We start from the raw sequence: 21967 nt of genomic DNA, 5'->3' as shown, positions 1-21967 counted from the left end.
GCACTTGACTGATGATTATGTGATCCAGTATGATTTGAAAATGATCCAAAGAGCACCCTGAGCTTGAGTGAAAGCAACAACATTTGAATATCAGTATAAATGAGTCACATGATCAATTTCACAAATTTACTTTAAACGTACAGTATGCAATTTTTCCGCCGCTAGGGGTCGCTAACCTCTTTACAATAACAAAGGCACAAAGGTATACTGTCTATGGGAGCTCTCGGCATCTCGAAAACACCGCGATGATATTGATTCTCATTTTAGTTCTCCTTTTTTATCCAAAGTCTGCTTGCCATGGTCCATAATGTTTGAACGAAACAACAACAGCGTGCAAATAGACATTGCGAACTACACAGTTGTCCACGTCTGTCGCTTTGGTTACTATCAGAGGGCTCTGGTTCATAGCTCTGGTTGCTATGGCAGCACGAGCGGAAACCAGGGACAACGCGGATATGACGGCGACAAAACGGAAATAAAGAAACGGGACGTGTCTTCGAATTAAATTACAAATTTCTCCTGGTTTGAAAGTTGTTGGAAACAGTCGGGATAATGTAAGTACACAACTAAAAAAAAATATATAACATAGCAATAGTGATTTTTGCTATTTTTAAAGCAAAAAAGTTACATATTGTGCCTTTAATTAGTGACCTAAAAATAGTGCAGAATCTTAAATATTTCCTATTCATTTTACATCATAATTTTGTGTTCTAATTATTTTAAGATCCCTAAACTTTGTTCATTTCCAGGTATGAACTAGATTTTGCAATGGGTTCTCAGACTTTTGGACCTCACTGTATGTATTTATAGCAGAAGAAGAATATTGGATAGGGCGATGTCTGAGAGTGCAGAAGAGACGTAAGATATTTGCCACATTGAGAAGCACATAAAAATCCATGTGCACCTCTGTCCCCCTGCTGTGCTTGGCCCACCCAATGTACTTGTTTCTCTCCATTCTAAAATATTTATGAGTATATTGTGTAGTGTCAACCAAGCAGTTTTTTTCTTCAGACATCTCTTGAAGTATTTCCTACATGTGCTACTGTGCTCTGTGGGGTTGTAACCCTGAAGCTGAATAATATCTGAAGCTCACGGGTCCTTATCACTGTAGAAACTGAGACTTCGCTCTGCGGGAAAGAACACAGTCGGTTACCATCACTGAGGACGTTGAAATCACACGCGCCGCAGTCGGCAGCAGTGCTTTAATGAGAGAACAGATGAAACCTAAAAATACACAGTATTCTCAAATCTAGGTCATAAGTTATTGGCAATTAAAGTCCACATGATCAAAATATGCCTTAGCTCGCTGGAAGTAACATTGCTTTTCTGTTTTTCTGCATTGACTTGTGGGGTAGCGCAGTGCTTAATGTGTGTGTTTTGTGTTCTGCTGCTTTTACAGGATCATTGATGGCTCTGTCGCCAGCACGGAGGAGATTTTGCCTCCCACCATTCAGAAACTGATGAAGGGATACAACAAATACCTTAGGCCATTCTTTGACAGTACGACGACCAAAGCTTTTACATTTACACAAACTATTATATTGCATAAGTGGATTTTATCTTCTCTTAAAGTCCTATCATCATCAACAACTGCAATTAAAACTAAATTAAAGTAAAACGCTCTAGGCTTGAGTTGATGCAGTCCACTCTTGTAATGCATGTAAATTAAGAGGCCTTTTCTGCTGTCTTCCTCTGTTAGCAGTGTTGTCACTCTGTAGTGAATGCAGTGTGTGTTGTTGTTGTTGTTTTTTTCAGATGGCCCTGTTACTGTAGGCATGAGTCTGGATATCGCCAGCATAGACACCATATCAGAAATCAACATGGTAGGATAATCTTACAAACCACAATCATCCAAATATATTTCTAAATTACTAAGACAAAAACAAAGTTCTGTCATGAAACTCTAGATGGCACAAGCTATAGGTCCTTAACTCTGCTTGCAATCACATTGTTCTCTATAGGGCACAGCTGATTGGTTCCTGCTGCATTAGTAGCCAATAAATTTAAACATATTAACATTGTCATATATAACCTTTACCATGCCAAACATTCTGAGAGTTGTCATGAAAGAACTCAAATTATAATATTATATTGTAAACTAATATTATAATTGTGTGTCTGTAAATGTTTACTTCAAAGCATAACTAATATAAAAGCATGGGGTCAGTAACAAATACATTTGAGGTGATGAAAAGGAGAAAAACTAGCTCATAATGCAAGTGCCAAAGTTCTTAGAAATGTCATTTTAGTAATTGCGTTCATGTTTTTAAAATGCATATAACATAAAAAAAAGAAACATAATAAAAGTCAGAATGAAATGAGAATATATTTTCTCATCCATAATATCAATATCACCCAATCTATTTTCTGAGTACCTATCTTATTGTGAATGATGCATTCATGTTTTTTTAACACTGTAAATAAAATATTGAAACTTTGATACACTTATACGGAAGCGTATTGCATTCACTTGAGCATTCACTTCATCTGTTTTTATGAATTAACGAGTTAATTATCTCAGAATTACGAGATAATTTTTCATGAATAAAAGTTTTTGCTCTGTTTTTCTGAATTAACAAGTTAATTATCTCAGAATTACGAGATAATTTTTCATGAATAAAAAGTTTTTGCTCTGTTTTTCTGAATTAATGACTTAATTATCTCAGAATTACGAGATAATTTTTCATAAATAAAAAGTTTTTGCTCTGTTTTTCTGAATTAATTACTTAATTATCTCAAAATTATGAGATAATTTTTCATAAAAATATTTGCTCTGTTTTTCTGAATTAATGACTTAATTATGTCATAATTATGAGATAGTTAAGTCATTAATTCAGAAAAACAGAGCAAAAACTTTTTATTCATGAAAAATTATCTCGTAATTCTGAGATAATTAAGTCATTAATTCAGAAAAACAGAGCAAAAACTTTTTATTCATGAAAAATTATCTCGTAATTCTGAGATAATTAACTCGTTAATTCATAAAAACAGAGTAGATTATTTTTCCTCAAGTGAATGCAATACGCTTCCGTACACTTATACACAATATTGTAACACTTTATTTTAAGGTGACATAGTTACTACATGTTACTTACTATAGTAATAACAGTAAATTATGCATCATTACAAGTAACTAACCCTAAACCAAACCTTAACCCTAACTTTATAGTAAGTACATGTAGTTAATTAATATTATTCAGTACTTATTTACAATTTAACTACTTCACCTTAAAATAAAGTGTAACCCATATTTCCCTTATGCTTTAAATACGAGAACACATCTTTACAAATGTTATAACAATTATTTTCAGTTTTCCCATTTCCAACCTTCCCTTTTCATCATCATATAGGGGAGCGCGGGGTACAACCTAACGCGGGGCTAGTTGTAACACGCTTGTTTTAAATACTTCCGCACATGCTTGGATGACGAAACTTTGTGTATTTACTAGTTGCCATATCAACACTATATATATATAAAAAAAAATTTTTTGGAAGATATCCATAGACATTTATTAAACCATAGCAAAAGTAAATTTCTTACTTAAGTTAATTTTTCATCTCTATTTTTTGTGTTTATTTAAAATAAAACAAATCTGATATTATTTTAATCTCTAAGATGTTATTTAACAGTTGAGTTAGTTATTTAATGCTTCGCTAACTAGCAGAAGACACTAGCAGGGTTTAAATCCCAGTTGTGCAGGCGGAGGCATGTTGTAACACTGCGTTACAATGTGCCCCTATTAGAAATATGCTATTATATTCTATACTTTTATTAATTTTATTGAGAAAACGTGAGAAAAAGGTGAATAAAGACTGAGAGTCAATGTTCAGAAATTACTAATTATTTATTTGTTTTGAACTATGTTGTATAGCTGTGTTTTCATGTGTTCGTAGTCAAAACTCAAAAATGAGTTTATATTTAATTATCAAAAATTGCCATTATTTTATATGAAAAAGTTTTTTAATTGTATTTTATTTAGAAAATATTTTAGTTTGTTTTGTATATATATTTTTTTTATTAGATCAGATAACATTTTAAGCTGTCATATGGTCATGTTACAATGTGCCCCACACGTTACAATGTACCCCACCTATGGGGCATGTTGTCACATTTCACTTCCATTCTTTCGGGGTATATCAAGAAAAAAGTATATACTGTATTAATAAAACAAAAACACATAATTGTAGTAGACATGTGGGAAATTAATGTGGGAAAAAATAAATACTCTGAACCATAAGTAGATTTACACAAACTGAGAAAGTCAAAAAGCGTTACTTTGTGCCCCGCTCTCCCCTATAATATAATACAAAAATCCAATAAACAGCTAAATTAATTTTGAATTTTGAATGTGTGTTCAAGTTATTGTTCGCATGAACTGCATTTTAATGTAGTTTTTAAAAAAAAATCTCAATAGATCTAAAAGAAAAAAGTCACATCCTTGGCCCCTTTGATCTTTGGACAGAGTTATATAAGAGCTGAGTGTATGATGTAAATCAAAGCTTTTGGTGCACATCGCTGAATTAAGAATTTCTGTTCAACCTCTCCAGGATTACACAGCCACCATCTTTCTTCGTCAGCGCTGGACAGATGAACGCTTGTGTTTTGATGGCAATAAGAGCTTGAGTCTGGATGGGAGACTTGTGGAACTCCTTTGGGTCCCTGATACATTCATTGTGGATTCCAAGAAATCCTTCCTGCATGACATCACTGTCGAAAACAGATTGATCCGGATATTTCCCAACGGAACTGTGCTGTATGCCCTGAGGTAGTGAGGTGTCATTCACTGGATCTGGTCCTCATTCAGATGCTATACTGGGGTCTTATGATTGTTGAGGAATGGGCTTACTGTTGATGGACTGACTGGAGGGTTGATAGAGGGAATGGGGCATCAGAAGACAACTAGAAAGAGGTAGGGATAAATATGGGCTAGTGGAAGAGTTCACAATAGTGGACAACAGGGTAAAAATAGAGGTGGTGGCAGGGGACGGTTTGTACAGATGGGCAGCTGGCATCAAATATTAAGCTTGAAAGTAGCATTCACGGACAGTGAGCTGATTTCCAGTGTTATATAAGTAACAACATTCTCTCATGTATGTTACTCTCTTTGTTTTACCTTTCTGTTTCTCTAGAATTACCACCACAGTGGCCTGCAGTATGGATCTAACCAAATATCCCATGGACAGGCAGACGTGCATGCTTCAACTTGAAAGCTGTAGGCCTCAAATAATTCTCTATTTCTCTTGAAACCGTTGCCAAATTTGAGATATAACTCAGTGGGTTTCATTCACTAGTAATTGTGTAGGTGTTTACAATGTACAACGTTTATGTATGCCTAGACTTTACATGATTGCCAGATAAATGCACCATACTTCAATGCATACTTTTTATTCTGAAATAAGAAAGACTCATTGTAGGGTTGGGTTATATTACGTTTTTATTTTTACATTAATATGCTGTATATTTAGAATTTATACACATTTTATATGTGAATAATGTTTATTATGTCAGTAAGACTTTTTTGATTTTTGAAAGAATGCTCACTTATGCTCATCATGATGACATTCATTTAATCAAAAAATAAATGTACAATTAATATTAAATTTTATTAAAGTTAATTAAAGTTTTGATATTTTAATATATTTTAAAATGTAATTTATTCTTGTGATAGCAAAGTTGAATTTTCAGCATCATTACTTTTCAGCATCATTACTCAATTTTCAGTTTTTAGCTCCATATGATCCTTCAGAAATCATTTCTGATTTGGTGCTCAAGAAACATTTCTTACTATTATTGTTGAAAATGTAAAGTAAATATAAAGTTCAAAAGAACAGTATTTATTTGAAATAGAAAGCATATGTGTACACATTAGTTGGTGAATGAGACCCAATTAGTGAATTTTATGAGTTGACCTTACAGTGCTTCTAGTCTCTTATTTAATCAGCACTACAGAGTGCTTGTGATTTATGCTGTGTGGCAGGCATGAGTGTCTAACCTTTTAAGATACATGCATGTTTCAAGCCTTTTTAAATTTGTGAAACTCTTGTGAAATATTTATTTCACTAATGATAGATGCTCCAGGTGTACACACCACAAATGTCCCATAAGTTTTAAAAAATTAATCTGCATACAAGATCTTCCATAAGCTCACTCACCCAAGACTGATGTGTAAGGGTTTGGCATGTATGAACATTTTAATTCAAACAAGTTTTTTTTTTAATGTTCCATACTGAGACAAAAAAAGAAATATTCTGAATTGATTTAACCAAACATTTAGGTCCAGAGTGGTTACTTACACAATATGCAAAAGGAGATAAATGGAGCCAGCTAGACTATTACCAAACCAAAGGCATTAATTCAGACAGGCATGTAAATTCATAGTTGTTCACACTAATATTTTTCTAATATTAATATTTATAATATAATATTTGTAATATAATACACTAATATTTAAGTTTCATTAGTCTTTTATTTCCTGTTGTGATGTGTGTCAGAGTGAAATGGCTTCTTGAACGAGAAATAATGTAGGGCTCGACTTGGTTTTGTCCATCTGGAATTGATTGGATGATTGAATCGTTGAGGTTTGCTATTGCTGTGATGTGTGTGACAGGTCGTCCTGCCCTCGCAACAGTAAACACATCATCAGAGAAGAGATAAGATGTAGCTCCAGGAGGGAGGGGAAGTTATTTTGATTAAAGATTATGATGGCACAGGAATTAAAGAAATAAAAATAAAGATATGCACAGATATATTACATAAAATAAAATATCTGCCATTTAGATTTCATGGTGACTTTAAATTAGCAACACAATGTGACAGCTAGCCTACTCTCCTCACAGATCAGTATGCTTATTTATTTTTTAAATATATGGAATCAGGGCAACATATTTCACAATGTTTTATTCTCTAGATAATGTGCAAAGTTATTTTTTTAAACTGTCTTGCACACTAAACTTTGCATGACACAGTGCCATCTTGAGGTGTAGATTATGTGTTACAACAAAATACAGTGTGCTGCATGAACAGAGCTGTTTAATTTGTAGATTTTAAGCCATGAATTACACTATTATTATAATTAATAATTATTATGCTGTTTGTGGGTCAGACTGACCCTAGCTGGTTTTAATACAATTCACCAAAAATGACACTATGAGAAAAATAAAAATAATCAACAATTACAAATAGCAGATCAAAACAGTATTTGTAACAGAATTAACACAGAAACACATTACAAAAATAAAACAAAATTTAAATTTGAAAACTTATGATAAAAATGTATTCATCAAATATTTTTAACATATATAGAAAACTTTTGCTTATATTTTATATTTACATTTTCACAAAGTGAATGTATTGTATATAGCAATTACGACATGTTTAAAGCTTGTAATTTTTTATGGTTCTGCTTTTGTATATGGATATTTACTATCCCTAATTATGCATATAATTTAGCATTTTAGATGAGTCAGACAATGGTTTGAAAATTCCTTAGGGAACCCATGGTGAATTAGCATTTCAGGTTGGCTTACAAATGACTGAACAGCTCTGTTCAAAATTATTGAATTTATGGTAATGCATGTATTGTAGCATAGTGCTCTAGCAGGGCTGCATATAAAATCAGTGGTAATCGAATGCTTTCTTACTGCTCTATAAATGTAATTTGATGTAAATATAGTAGCTCTCAGCATTGGAATTACTTATTGTGTAGTGATAATTGGCTCTTCAATTTATATTATGTTCTCCTCAGGGGGATATAACGTGAAAGATGTTGTTTTCTACTGGACACGGGGAAACCAATCAGTTAGCGGTCTTGATCATTTACAGCTGGCTCAGTACACCCTTGAGGACCACTACACCTCTGAATCTGAAGCCGTTTACGAGACTGGTATGTACACACACACACACACACACACACACACACACACACACACACACACAAACACACACACACACACACAAACACACACACACACACACACACACACACACACACACACACACACACACACACACACACACACACACACACACACACACACACAACCACACAGATATTTTGAAGACTTTACATGCTGTATTGATGTTTTTACTTTCTCTTTTATTTACTAATAATGTAACAGGTAACTACCCAAAGTTGATCTTCCACTTCAAACTCAAGAGGAGCATCTTATATTTCATTCTGGAGACGTATGTTCCTTCCAGTGCTCTGGTGGTCCTGTCCTGGGTCTCATTTTGGATCAGTCAGTCTTCTGTACCTGCTCGCATTTGCATAGGTAAGAACGTAAAGCAATCATTGCCAAATTAACATAAGCTCATCAAAATATATCAACACCTCTTCAGTATTCAGTAACTTGAACTAATCAACTTACATGATCATTATAAAGGCTTTTAAATGACAAAACACATTAACTTACACATATTTGAGAATCGGAATATAAGATAGTTCGTGATATAGTTAACAAGTTTGTGAATATTTTGAATAAAAAATGAAAAACGAAATAAAAGCTATACATCTGTCATACAGCACAGTTGTGGCTGCGGTGTGTCACATGACAAGTGTGACGCGTCGCCATAAAAATAATAAGGTGATACGTTCTAAAATAACGGTCGCCTTAAAAAACTCACGCAGGGGGGTCAGCTAGAATATTTGAAACTTGCGTGTGAAAGGGTTAACATCTGACCGATGGCAACCTCCCTGCTGCTCACAGGGATAAAGGAAAGAAAAGGCTTTCCTTCTGGATGCCCTGATTTTACGTTCTGGCCTGTTCGGCAATGCGGTTAATGACATCATCGACAGGTACCAGGAGGCCAAGAATCTGTCCAGTGAAAGGAAGCAAGAGCAAAATGCCACCCCCCCCCCTAACAAATGCAGAGGGCCCGGGAATTGCGCTCAGACACATCTATCTAGGGGGCGGGGGGAGACAGGAACTTAGGTATGTCATCTCTTCCAGGAAGGCTAAGAGAAAGTCCTGACTCCTGACTGTTGTGGGCCCCAAGGAGGTCAGTGCACACCACAATATTGTATGCCCGACCTTCCTTGGGGCCCTCTGCAGGCGTAGCCCCACCATTAACAGTGTTTCGGGAAGTGGAGGATCCCAATGGGCCATTCGCTCCATTTTCAGTAATGAGCGATCTTTCCATTCAGCCTGCTCGGTTGGTCCCTGCCAGTTCTCTGATTCAGGGCACCAGACAGGCCATTTCCATCAAAAACATTATCCCTCTGTCAGACTTTCTGGCAGCGTGGCAGCTACTGCCGAATATCTCTCAGTGGGTACTGAATACGAAGAAAAGGTTACAGTGCTGTAGGTTACAGTTCAATGGCGTAGTAGCAACAGTGGTATGTCAAGAATCAAAAAAAGTATTTTTCAATCAGGAACTACAATCTCTCCTGGTGAAAGGGGCCGTAGAGAAAGTACCCGTCCCAGAGAGATATTCATGGTTTTACAGCTAGTGCTTTATTGTGCCCAAAAAGGACTATTTTCAGATGCTTCAGACATTGGCTCATGTGAAACGTTCCATAGTTTCAAGCCATGATGCAGCGCCTTGTTCCACTCTCAGGGAACCCGGTTACATACGTAACCTCAGACAATTTAATGAAATGATTAATTGTATTATACCATGTAAAAGATCCTATTACAATCAATTTAATTAAACTCAACTAACAACTGAAAACTGAAATAGGTTGCTTAAATTCATTTGATGAGTAACAGAAAGTCTATTTAATTTTAACATTCTTGTCAAGGCAACTAAAGATTTAGCAATGCAATGAGCTACAAACCTCTTTCTTTCACATTTACATGTGATTTTTAAAACCACTATATGATATGGGCGTTATTTGCCTCTTAAAACTAGGCAAACATATTACCTTGATTGGCAAATATATTAAATCCAACAGTTGCATCAGATGCATATAGGCTACCTCGACGCACAAATCTCAAGCATGCAGTGATCAGCAACATAAATAAGTCAGTAAAATGAATAAATCGATTAGTGAAGAATCGTATTACCAAATTACTTTGACAGTTTATAGGATTCCCTAATGTTTATTAACTCAGCACTTTTTGGCATTAACTCATAGGAGTGACCACAGTCTTGACTATGACCACCTTGATGATGGGGGCCCGTACCTCTCTACCCAATGCCAACTGCTTCATTAAAGCCATCGATGTGTATCTGGGCATCTGCTTCAGCTTCATCTTCGGCGCACTGATTGAATATGCAGTTGCTCACTTCTGCACGTTACACCAGCCGAATGCTGCCAATGCATATATGGTAGGTGAACGTGAACAGGTAGCGATACCATAATGGCCATGAATAAGATCATCTTCACCTTGCCATAGTCATGACAATAAATCAAACACATTTATGTCTCACTGTTGCATCAGTATGGCCAGGAAATGCAGGAGCGCGAGGAAGAGATGAACGGCATCGTCAATTCCATCGGCAGCCGCGCTTTGCGGGCCCGTAAACGGGAGGAGATGCTGTCCCGGATGGGCAGCACCAGCAACCCCACCCCCAGTGAGAGTAAGGAGGAGATCAACTCGCAGCCACAGAACCGCTGCACCAAGTGCATGTCGACGACACGCCGTATCATACGCTGTCTGAACTGCTGCAAAGTGGAGAACCCGCACTACATCGACAACTACTCACGGCTGTCCTTCCCCCTCTCCTTCATCTTCATCAACCTCCTCTACTGGACCTACTACTTGTACTTCTAAAGCTCCTGCTGTTGGCGTGTGTTGAGGGGTTTGCAGCGATTTAAGTGTGCGTCCTTTCTTGTGTCACAGTTTACCTAAGGGTTTATACTCTTACATGTCAGCATGCATTTCAGTTCAACTCATGTCCCCCGAGAATGACTGACTGTGTTCATGTCACCCAAGTATGCGATATTCCTTGTGGTATGCAGGATGTGAGTGAGTTTGGACTGCACAGATATATGCAGATTTCTACCATATACCTTGAAGATGCATCTCCATCTCTGTTTCAGGAATACGTGGCCTTCATTTTCCGAGGAGCTTTAGGTTCACTCAAATCCACGACAAAAATCGGCCTAGCTGTAAATTGCAGTATGATTTTATGATGTCCGTACAATAAATACGTAAAACCTGACCTGAATGTAATTATGATTACATTGTCGTTTAGCACAAAAAGCATGACTTATAAATCACTGTTGATACAATTAACAAACCATAAGCAATTCACGAAACTGAAAGTTTGATTAAAATGTTTGATTTATGAATTGAACATCAGAATCGTAGCAGCATGTTTGACAGCTACAGTAATAATAAGCAACTGGACCAAAGATTTAATGTGTATCTAATGTTCATAATCACAATCTGAATTCAAATGAGCACAAGTTATACATTGTTTTTGGGGCATATACTGTTTGTTTTTGCAAATCCAGCAGTCATATGTCTTCCTATTAGCTGCCAAACAGGAATCAGGTTGGTTTTACTCATTTTCTCCTGGCGATTTGTCTGCGTGAGTTGCAAGCAAATATTCTCTTAGAGATAGAAACTCTGATTATGAATGATTCTGTATTATTTGCATGATCATTTATTTATTCTGCTGTATGTTGTTGTATTTAATTATGTATTTCTTTTTTGTTAATTAAATGCTTTATCCAACTTAAGGCTCTTTGACCTAGTTAAAGTTGGGCCATTAAGAACTGCACTATAGTATTTTTGATAGCAGACCATTTTGGGCAAATGCCACAACTAAAACATTGATGCATATTTGCAAATGGCATATTCAACACTGACATTTACATGATTTCTTGGCAGATTTTTATGCATTATTGATGTCTGAATTGATATGATTTGCATATAGTTTGCAATATATGTCCCCCCCCCCCCCCCCCCCCCCCCCCCCCCGTCAACACGTTTTGTTATCGAAGAACTGCTTGTTTGTATGATGTTTTTCAAGAACATGTTATTCACCTGACCTTTGTGAGTAAATCTTTTCTTTTACTGTGAATGTCATACTTCTTACAGGTGAGTATATTTTGTGCTCAAATTAAGCTGTATTTTATCCTTTTGCACTGAGTTTTTGAATTACAAAGGCAGTATTACTTTGCCAAGAAGCATTTTCTTTTTGTATATACTTGCTAAATATTGCAAATGATGTACACCAAATAATATTTATTATTAATACTGTTATTTTAATAATGCATGAAAGTTGCGTACAATTGTTAAAGACAATTGTTGTTTTCCATGCATGGGGAGTTCTGCATCTGTTTTTAGAGATTTGGACATAATAAAGTTATGACTGACTTAAAGTAATATATTTTGAGACAGAACATAATATTTGTTTACATTTTTTTTTTTTTTTAGCTGTTCTATTTACCAGTACACACTACACACTATTGCTAATAAAACACATTTATTAACATCATGACAACTGCTAGGTTTCTCTGTACTGTACAAAAACAAATAATGGAAGTGAAATTTAGCAAACTCTTGTAATGCCCTGTCACAAAACCGTTCAATGGCAGTGGTATCTTGGAGTCTTACTGCCCCTTACTGGTGAGTCCAGTTCTTTGAATGCTTTCTACGTTTATTTTTTATCCTCATCTAAATCCAGAAACCAACTCAATACAGAAATACACACTTGGCAAAACATCTGTCACTGCAGCATATTACAGCCCTTAGGATAGTATGTTGTCAGTGCTGATCCTGATGCCAAAGAGCTAGTGATTTAACATCCAGTCTTCAGGATTTTCTTTTTGAAAATGAAAATCGATTGTTTACTCAATTTATGCACATTCCTTTGCGGTATTTATAGTAGCCCATCATTTATTATTAAATGCTGTCACTGTGTTCACTGGACAAATTTGATTTCAGCATGTAAATTAAATTAACACTCTTTCGAGTATTATTTTTTTGATGTAGTAAGATACTTCATGTCTCACTATGCATGTAAAGTTAATGTTTAGGGTAATAAAATATTTTTACTCATATTTTTACCTTTGTCTTTTTATTTGTTTTCCACCTTCCAGTAAATGTGACCTCTCACCTCCCATGTGAATATTGGCACTTAATTTACCAGCATTTCATTCATTATTTATATCCTAATTAAACCAAACCACATGGTGGCGCTGCGATGTCAACTTCACCAGGAAAGGCTCAGATCAAAATAGACATCACAGCAGTTCTCATTGATTTTCTTGATTAAGAAGAATTGAGTATGACCCAATACCTATTATCTTGGTCCCAAACCTGTATAATCAGTTGTTTAATGCTGAAGATAGCATGCCAGAGATGGTTAAATAGATTAAGGGATGGGGATATGGGATATAGTGTTGTTAACTTCACAGAGAGATGTCCAGTCAGCCATACTCAGGCTCTTTCTCCTGCCCCAGTATCACACAAAAGGGGAATGGATATCAAGAGTCGTAAAAAAATTAAAGTCATTGTGCACTGCAATTTGGTGGCTACTAGGTGTCCTTTTTCAGATAACATTCAACAATTTTTAACCAAATACTTGTTTATATATATATATATATATATATATATATATATATATATATATATATATATATATATATAATTTGCTATATAATAATACAAATAAAATAAATACAAAATAATAAATAAACAAAACATAAAACCACATTTCAAATAATATAATATATTGTATATTAAATAAAAATAATAAAAAATTATGTACACACACATATAGTTTATATATTAATATAATAAAAATAAAAATATTATTAAAAATTAACACACACATTTATATATATATATATATATATATATACACACACACACACACACACACACACACACACACACACACACACACACAGCATATGTGTGTGTGTGTGTGTGTATCCACACATATACAGTATAATATATGTAATATGTGTAACGTGTATATCTGTATGTATATGATTTCATTTGATGTAACAGAAACTGGTTTCATTTACAAATCATCCAGAGGGAATCTGTGAAGCACATATAATGTTTGAGCTTTAGCCTTTATTTATTTAGCTCGGCGGAACACTGAGAGGTGCAGCCACGGTGCATTATGTCACTGAGTCACACCACTTTCTGCACAGATGAGCTGCTCTCTACTCCCCTACCACACTCTCCAAACTCTCTGAGTCAACAAGCACATTTGGCGAATAAGGAAAAAGAGCCAGTACATTCTGTCTGCACCTGGAGCAATGAGGGCCAGGTGGTATGCATGTGGCTCAGAGACAGGAAGGTCAAAAGCTGTACAATATGGATCATTTTCCACTTTTACCCCTTTTTCCTCTCTAATTAAGGGTAAAAGCCCTGCCCCTTCTGCTCTATTTTCAGATTTCAGGTCACATGTGAAGCACCAGTCATTTTATATTCTGTCTACATGATGCAAAGGAATGTGCGAGTTAAGCAGAATGCCCAGCATTTGTATTCAAGAGTTCAGCATATGTATAAGGATTTGTGTGTTTGTGTCCTGTAGGGTGTGAGCTATCTGAAGAATAACTGAATTTTGAAAGAGGTCATCTTCCAGAAATGTTTGCATATACAATTTATTATTGATTTAGTCAGCAAGACGGCATTCCTGTATGGTTTAGCCTATTTGTAAAAGTGGATGGCTTGTCTCAATATGCCTGAGTGTCCATCTTCAGGAGATAAAGTTGTTCAGTCACTCCTTGAAAGTAATAGAACACACTTGCACTCTTAAAATGAGCTTTCTCAACTCTCAAACTTTTGATAGACATTTTGATAAACAGATTCAATGCACATGCTGAATTGCCTCATTCAGGGTTTTCATTGTCCGGGTGGGCCTGATGGTTGTTACATGAGTAGGATAATATTGTCAAAAGACTGAATTTTAGCATCTACAAGGTTTCGAGTTATAATTATAATTACACAAAAGTATAGCAGTGGTTTTGTTTGTTGGTTTCAACCAAACCTAGTTCGAATTACCTAAACAAACATCATTAATAACAGTCAGGAAGCAAGTAAAAATTATAAATTTCAGCAGCAGGTTTTAAATATTATAATTACAGTATTGTGTGTGTGTGTTTTTTTTTTGTTTGTTTTTTTGTATGAATAGGCTATCTTTTACATTTTACATTCTTTTATTTTTGGCTTTTTATGGCAGGTTCCGCTGTGACCTGTGACAACATTATATAATCAATATTCCCCACTATTGGTCAGGCTAAAAAAATACTTTTTGTGGGCAATAAGGGTGGAATTGTTCAAAAAGATTTGATTCTGATTGCTCGATAAAGGCATTCAGCGGTCTCGCGCTATACTCTTTCATACTTCTTCGATACAAACGCAAGATAACGCCATGAGTCTCAAAAGTTCCCGCCTGTGGTAAAGATGGCCTGGGGAGCTTCAATAGAGCTGTTGTGGTGAACATAAATCGACAGAAGATCGAAAACATCGCTCGGAAACCGGTAAGAGACGCAATGAGCTGGATGAGAAAGGACTTAAAATAGAAGAGAAATAACTCGCATATTGGCTATTTAGCTTTTGTGTAGGCTAAACAAGTAGCCTAAAACTCATAACAAACACATAGCATCCTTCCAATGCTCACTGATGATGAAGGTATATCTGGGCAGGTTGTCACATTCTTATTGGGGGGTAAGCTGTCATGTACTTCATAAATTGAAGAACATTACATTTGTTTGTAAAAACATTTTATGTTACCTTTTCCATTTTCCATTAACTGTTTTGTGTTTCACATATAGGCTACAGTATGTATATATATTATATTGTCAGATTCCCATTGTGAGAACAAGTGTTGGGTGAACTACTGCATCTTTTCCAGGGCTAGATTGGTGAAAATGTTGAATAGGATTATCTTTCTCCATTTTTTTTTCTTGTTGAAGCCAAGGCATGTGCCTATAGGAATTGGCTTTCAAAAAAATAAACCTACAAAGCAGTAGGCCTACATTCTGGAGTCAAATGTGACTAGTCCCAGTCACTCGTCACTCCTACGAGTTGGTATGTTAGGCAGATACGAAATCTTTAAGCTATGATATAAGGTCATAGAGGCAGATTTTTGGTTTACAGTGCAAGAATTTCCTCTGCCAGTAGATGCTAACTGGTACATATCATCTGATAAAGCTGGATTCTAAGGTGTAGATTTGGAGGAGTGTATAATATGATGATTGTACGTTCAAACACTGCCATAGCATTAGCATGCAGGGTTCACATAAGGCGTAGGACTCGATCCCAGCACATTTGTATCTTTTTTTCATTTTATTTTTAGTTTTCAGACACGCAGCGATCTATCCCTAAGGGTCCTCATGAATATTCATCTCTCAGTTTTTATGAGAAGAGAATCACCAATGCAAGAATAACTACAGTATAATACATTTACATTCTCAGAATCTTTTAGACACGTAACTGCAGTGCACCATAAAAGTCTGTTTTAAACACGGCATACAGGGACTCTAAATGCATACTGCTCGTGTCTGTGACGGCATGCAGATTTTCATACAATAAACGTCTTAAAAAGAGCCCTTCATTACAACAATGAATGATGGAAAATAATAAATCTTAGATTAGAGCTGTAAGCAGCATTATATTCTTGCAACACTTTCTGTACTATTAACACATTGACCTATTTTCCAAATGATCACGTGTTCATAAATGCAAAATAAGGCACTTAAGAGAAGGAACATGAAGGAAAAAATGAGGAGGAACAGCAATGGATAGAGAGGAATGTGTGTGGATGATGAAAAGCATGGTGCGGTTCTCGGGGTGAGTACGCTTCAGAGCACACTGCTTCCACACACACAGGGAGTGGTGCGTTCTTTGGCACGCTGTAAATCTAGGCCATTGGCTGTCCGACAATCGCTCACATACATGCGCTAGCACATTTAAACACACTCAGCAAGTCCATGGGCAACACAGCAAGTGCATATATGAAGAGCCAGAGGGCCCAAACATGGAGGGCCCTGTTTCCATCTCGCCATTCTTGTGCAGTACGATGCAAACATTGTGTGGAGGGGGGAGGGGGCGAGCACTGTTGAGCAGGACATTATTAATTAGAAGGAAGTCATTGTGGTTCAACACCGTAAATGTTGATTCATACGAGGATTTATATCTGCTTGGGTGGTAAAATAAAGCAATAAGCACTGCGAAGCCGTGATTTACAGTGAATTTAGGGCGTTGTTAGGCACGACGCGGAGTGGAAAATATTCATTTTAATATTTATTTTATTCATAAAATAAACATCAGCAACAAAAAATATAACGTTACAACACATTTATTCCTCAGCCAAGCAATGTAGTTCCAAAGAGGTTGCCAAGCAACACATGCAGCAACAAAGAATCACAAACGGCAGTTGCACAGTAATACTAATGTAATGCGGTCACAGGTGTATGTTTGTTGAGTAATTTACAACGGCTTCGAACGCGGCTCAACCAATCATAATCAAGGACCGGAACTATCCGTTTTAAAAAATTGATCTTATGGTATCAGAGTATATTGGCTATTTATACTAATTGCATAGGTGATCGTTGGCTCATGATATTGTTTTCTGTTTTAATGAAAAGACATCTGAGTTATGTAACATTGAGGGCACTGTAGTAACAGGAAAATATCAATACAAATTAAGCTCATTCAACAGTATTTGTGGCAAAATGTCGATTACCACTAAAAATAATTTCAACTTGTCCCTTGTTTTCATAAAAGACAAAGGCAAAAATCGATGTCACTGCGAGGCACTTTTGAATGAGGCATTTTTTTGTGAATGTGAAATGTGAAGCCTATAATAATAATTAAAAAAAACACTTACATTAATTCTTCTGTTAAAACTTGTGTATTATTTGAGCTGTAAGGCTGTCATTTTTGCAGTCATTTAAGCGTTTACAGCTTTTTTTTGTCATGATGACAAAGTTGTAAAATTGGAACACAGAAAATGTTAGTAAGCAAATTTATTTCCATACTAAAGTCATGTCAAATCTCAATGCATCTTGTGGGTATACTTTTGAAACAGTAAGTATATTAATGTTTGCTAAACGGCCCCATTCACTTCCATTGCAAGTGCCTCACTGTAACCTATATATATATTTTTTTAAAGAAAAGGTAGAACAATTGGATTTCGTTTCAGTGCTGTTCGTTCACCTCTGCCTCTTCAGCCTTGCCTTCGGACACAAGTGTTTCCTCAGTACAGTAGCACAAAAGTGTTGCTTTTTATCCCCCAATGCGGCCAGAGCTGGATTTTGACTACCAGCACATATTCCGTTAAGCAACAGTTGAATTGCTATTTAGGCAGTGTTTTGGGCTCAATTCAGGTAACCCCCATTTTCACCATCCAATGGAAAATGGAAAAATTATTTCATGTTTTATATGTTTTCTCATTTAATATGCTAGTTCAGTTGGAAATACATCAAATTACGTAAGTAAAACGGACTGCAAACAGCATTTTATGTTGATTTTTACACCTTATTTCCAAAGGAAGAGTTTGACCTCTGTAAGGAGAAAGGCAAAGAGACAGGAGTGAGTCCAGAGAGAAAGAGTATTTCATGCATAACACATAGATTACCCCCCCCCCCCACCCCCCCCCCCCCCACACACACACATACACACACACACACACATAAGCTCACACATTCTGTCAGGGTGGCTGTGTTGTTATTTTTGGAAGAGCACAGAACAGATTTTGATCATGCTAATGTCTGAGCACTTGCCCTTATGCTGAATCTTTGTTCTGACCCAGAAATGTGTTTGTATTTGCAAACAGCATATATAAATGCAGACAGGAGCAAGCGAATGCAGATAGGGAGCGATGGAGAGATTTATATGACTGATCGTGTATGACATGTCTAATGATTGATGATGACAGCAGATCCCCTTAAACTACGTGCTGGACTTGCAAAGGTAACTAGCTGAGACATGTTTCTTGCATTGGATGAATTGAACAGAACTGATGGGAACATGCAGAACACTGTGGGTACCACCGAGTGCAGGAAGTAATGCAGTCACGCTTACTGTAAACCTCTCTGAGGACTCACCTCATATTCCACTCAGCGTAGTCTCAGGTAGCCCGAATTTTAACTACGGATAAATTCTATTCCTTATTGCATTTTTCTATCTTATTCTATCTTATTCTTATCCTCCCACTTTGACAGGAACAGACCGTCTGACTGACGGCGACCAGCTGCAGTTTGTTTTGCTTTAATATTAGGGTTGGATTATCTAAAATAGATTAGCACAATAATTGGCATGGAAAAAAATGAATTTAAGTCACAAACAGTTGTACAGATAACACGGAAAATAAAGCGTGCGTGTGCATGTGTGTATGTGTGAGAGAGAGTACACAACTGCTCACACTATACTGTTCGAAAGTTTGGGACTGGAAGATTTTTTTTAGTTTTCAAAACTTTGAGTCTCTTATGCTTTCTAAAGCATATTACAATTTGTGCATTTCAATATAATATTTCTATTATTTTATTTATTCTTGTATATATATATATATATATATATATATATATATTTATTCTGCATGTGATTATTTATTAGGTTAAAGAATTTTCCATTTTCAAGTGCAAAATGCATCAGATGGTCAGTGAAGGACTGTGGGCAGTCTGTAAGCAAGGATTGACTTATTGTAGTTAATGAACTCATCTCGTTTAGCAATGAATTTCCTGGTTGATCTAAAGATTGACTATCCTGGTCAATGACTCATTGCATCTAGGGCTGATAAAAATGCTAGCTGATGAGATCATTTTAAATGTCAGCTGACCCTCCTGTAGAATCTGCCAGATACAGTGTTAAAAACAACAGTTTTGTTCACTCTTCCCATCATCCAATTAAAACACCATGGAGAGACGGAAGGGAGAGGCATCAAGATAAAATAACTAATGTTCCCTCATTGCCTCTGCATGCTTCGAGGTTGAGACTAATTCAATTAGCAGAGCTGAGCCGAAGGCTTTTTGTCACAGCCCCTGAACTAAGGGCATTAGAGTTTGTGTTGGAATGACTGTAATGACCCTGATCATGAGAAAGTCAGGAAATATATCCAATGCTTATGTAATATTGTACATAAATGCCAAGTACTGTAGTTATTACTAGTGAATCTATATGAAAATAACTAATATCAGATGTTTCGGAAAATGACCGGATCTTTGAAAATTAAGCCCTCGTCGACTAGACAGCCATCTGTCTGATCCTCATCGAAGACAGGTTTCTGTGGTTTCTCCCAAGGTTTTATTCTCCATAGATGGAGTTTGGGTTTCTTACCACTGTCACCTTTTGGCTTGCTAAGTTGAGGTTAATATAATAATAATACAGTTAATATTGTGCAGTATTACTGACCTAAATGCACTGTAAATGCACTGAACTGAACTAAACTAAATGATGAAATCGCTGTTTTCTCCAGAGCTGCTTTATAGATGAATTGAAAAATATTGGGCAGTTCACTAAGCTTTAAGCTGTAATTCTAATGCAGCATATTAAAAATAAATAAAAACATATTATTACATTTCTCACTGAAATCCTTGATTCTGATTGGTCGGTTGTGGCATTCTGAGGTCGAATATTTTTTAATGATGACCGCTAAACTTTATGATTAACTCTCAGGTAGTCGGTTTCCAACAGCTGTATTAAAAACAAAACATTTGTCATCATCATCATCATCATCATCACTTTCTTTCTTCTGTGAAATTAAATTTAGTTTTGGACCCCCCTGAACTTCATTAGACAGAAATATAATTGAAACATTCTTCAAAATACCTTTATTTTCTAGATCATTAGGGTTTGGAACAAAATGTGGGCGAGAAATTTAATTTTCATTTTTAGGTGAACTATTATGTGTGTGTTAAACATCTACCAAATATGACATTGTTACTGTTTAATTTTGATTTGAAGAAATAATATATATAATGGCTGTAATGACCAGCCGACTATACGTTTCCTTAAAAAAAAAATTGCTTTTCTGAAAGATACCTAAAAGTATAATGATCACTGAAGGCACAGCACTTTTTAAAGAACCTCTTATTATAATTGTATTGGTGGGCACATGTCAGTGGCTATATTTTTCTGCATGCTGTAGCTATATTTGAAAAAGCTCCTCATTCGTGTTATTTTCTTGCTGCAGCTGCTCTCAGAATTTTCCCCTTTCACCATTCTCATTACAAGATTAAGTAAAACTGTGCATAGCTATCAGTGCACATAGCTGCCATCAGCACTGACACTTGCATGGTGATGTACATTCTGCTCTCCAGCACTCTTTCGCTTACTCTCTTTTTCTCTCTCTCTCTCTCTCTCTCTCTATGAAAAATAAGAGTACTTTCTTGTTTCCGTGCCAAAATGCAGGGTATCCGCTGCATTATAATGTAGGATATACGTGCTTTTGACCAGATTATAAAAAAGGGAGAATTGTACAAGTATTAATGTTAGCAGTATACTGCTATATACTAGGTAGCCACCATTTGAATGATGTTTAGTGGTGAGTGAGTCATCACTGTTTAGTTACATTATAAAAGAACCTCTATATTCTGATTGGATGAGCCACACTCAAAACCATTGTTTTATTATTTTTTCTCTAAAAGTTCACCCAATTCAGCTACAAAGAGCTTTCTAAAAGGGAATGATACCACAGAAAGCATTACACATATGTTTAAAGAGCCCTCTGCACTCTTCATTGTAATCAGTGTGAATCATTGTGGAATCTGATTGTGACAAATAACATGTAGAAAGTGGGTTAAATCTGTTGACAAAGAAAATTGCCTATTGCACTGAACAGATTTTCCGGTCCCCTATGTTGCGTTTTTAGAAGCCCTAGTTGGTTTGAGTTTAATTTTATGCATGGTTCCTTATTTTTATCAGAGGTGTGTGATTTAGCCTTCTGAAATCTTTAGATGCATCTCACCTGAGCTTTAAAGGGGTCATCGGATGCAAAAATCACTTTTATATGGTGTTTGCATATAAATGTGTCTTTGCAGTGTGTGGACACAACCACCATACAATGAACATACTCCTTTTTTTTTAATCCTCAAAAAGCCTAAACACTCTC

General features: G+C 35.9%; 1 protein-coding gene across 1 annotated transcript in view; it reads left to right on the top strand.

Annotated features, from left to right (window-relative positions):
* The window catches only part of gabrz (gamma-aminobutyric acid type A receptor subunit zeta), a 28756-nt gene extending 15800 nt beyond the window's left edge, over positions 1–12956 (top strand). The window contains exons 3-10 of the mRNA XM_084135899.1: positions 1400–1500; positions 1756–1823; positions 4549–4766; positions 5131–5213; positions 7746–7883; positions 8119–8271; positions 10077–10270; positions 10384–12956. Coding sequence (XP_083992025.1) covers positions 1400–1500; positions 1756–1823; positions 4549–4766; positions 5131–5213; positions 7746–7883; positions 8119–8271; positions 10077–10270; positions 10384–10716 — 1288 coding nt within the window. The 3' untranslated portion in view covers positions 10717–12956. The remainder of the gene's footprint in view (positions 1–1399; positions 1501–1755; positions 1824–4548; positions 4767–5130; positions 5214–7745; positions 7884–8118; positions 8272–10076; positions 10271–10383) is intronic.
* Positions 12957–21967: the final 9011 nt, after the last annotated feature.

This window comes from Abramis brama (genome assembly GCF_963993115.1).
Source record: "Abramis brama genome assembly, chromosome: 14".
Taxonomy (NCBI): domain Eukaryota; kingdom Metazoa; phylum Chordata; class Actinopteri; order Cypriniformes; family Leuciscidae; genus Abramis; species Abramis brama.
This window is presented reverse-complemented; position numbering and strand designations above follow the sequence as displayed.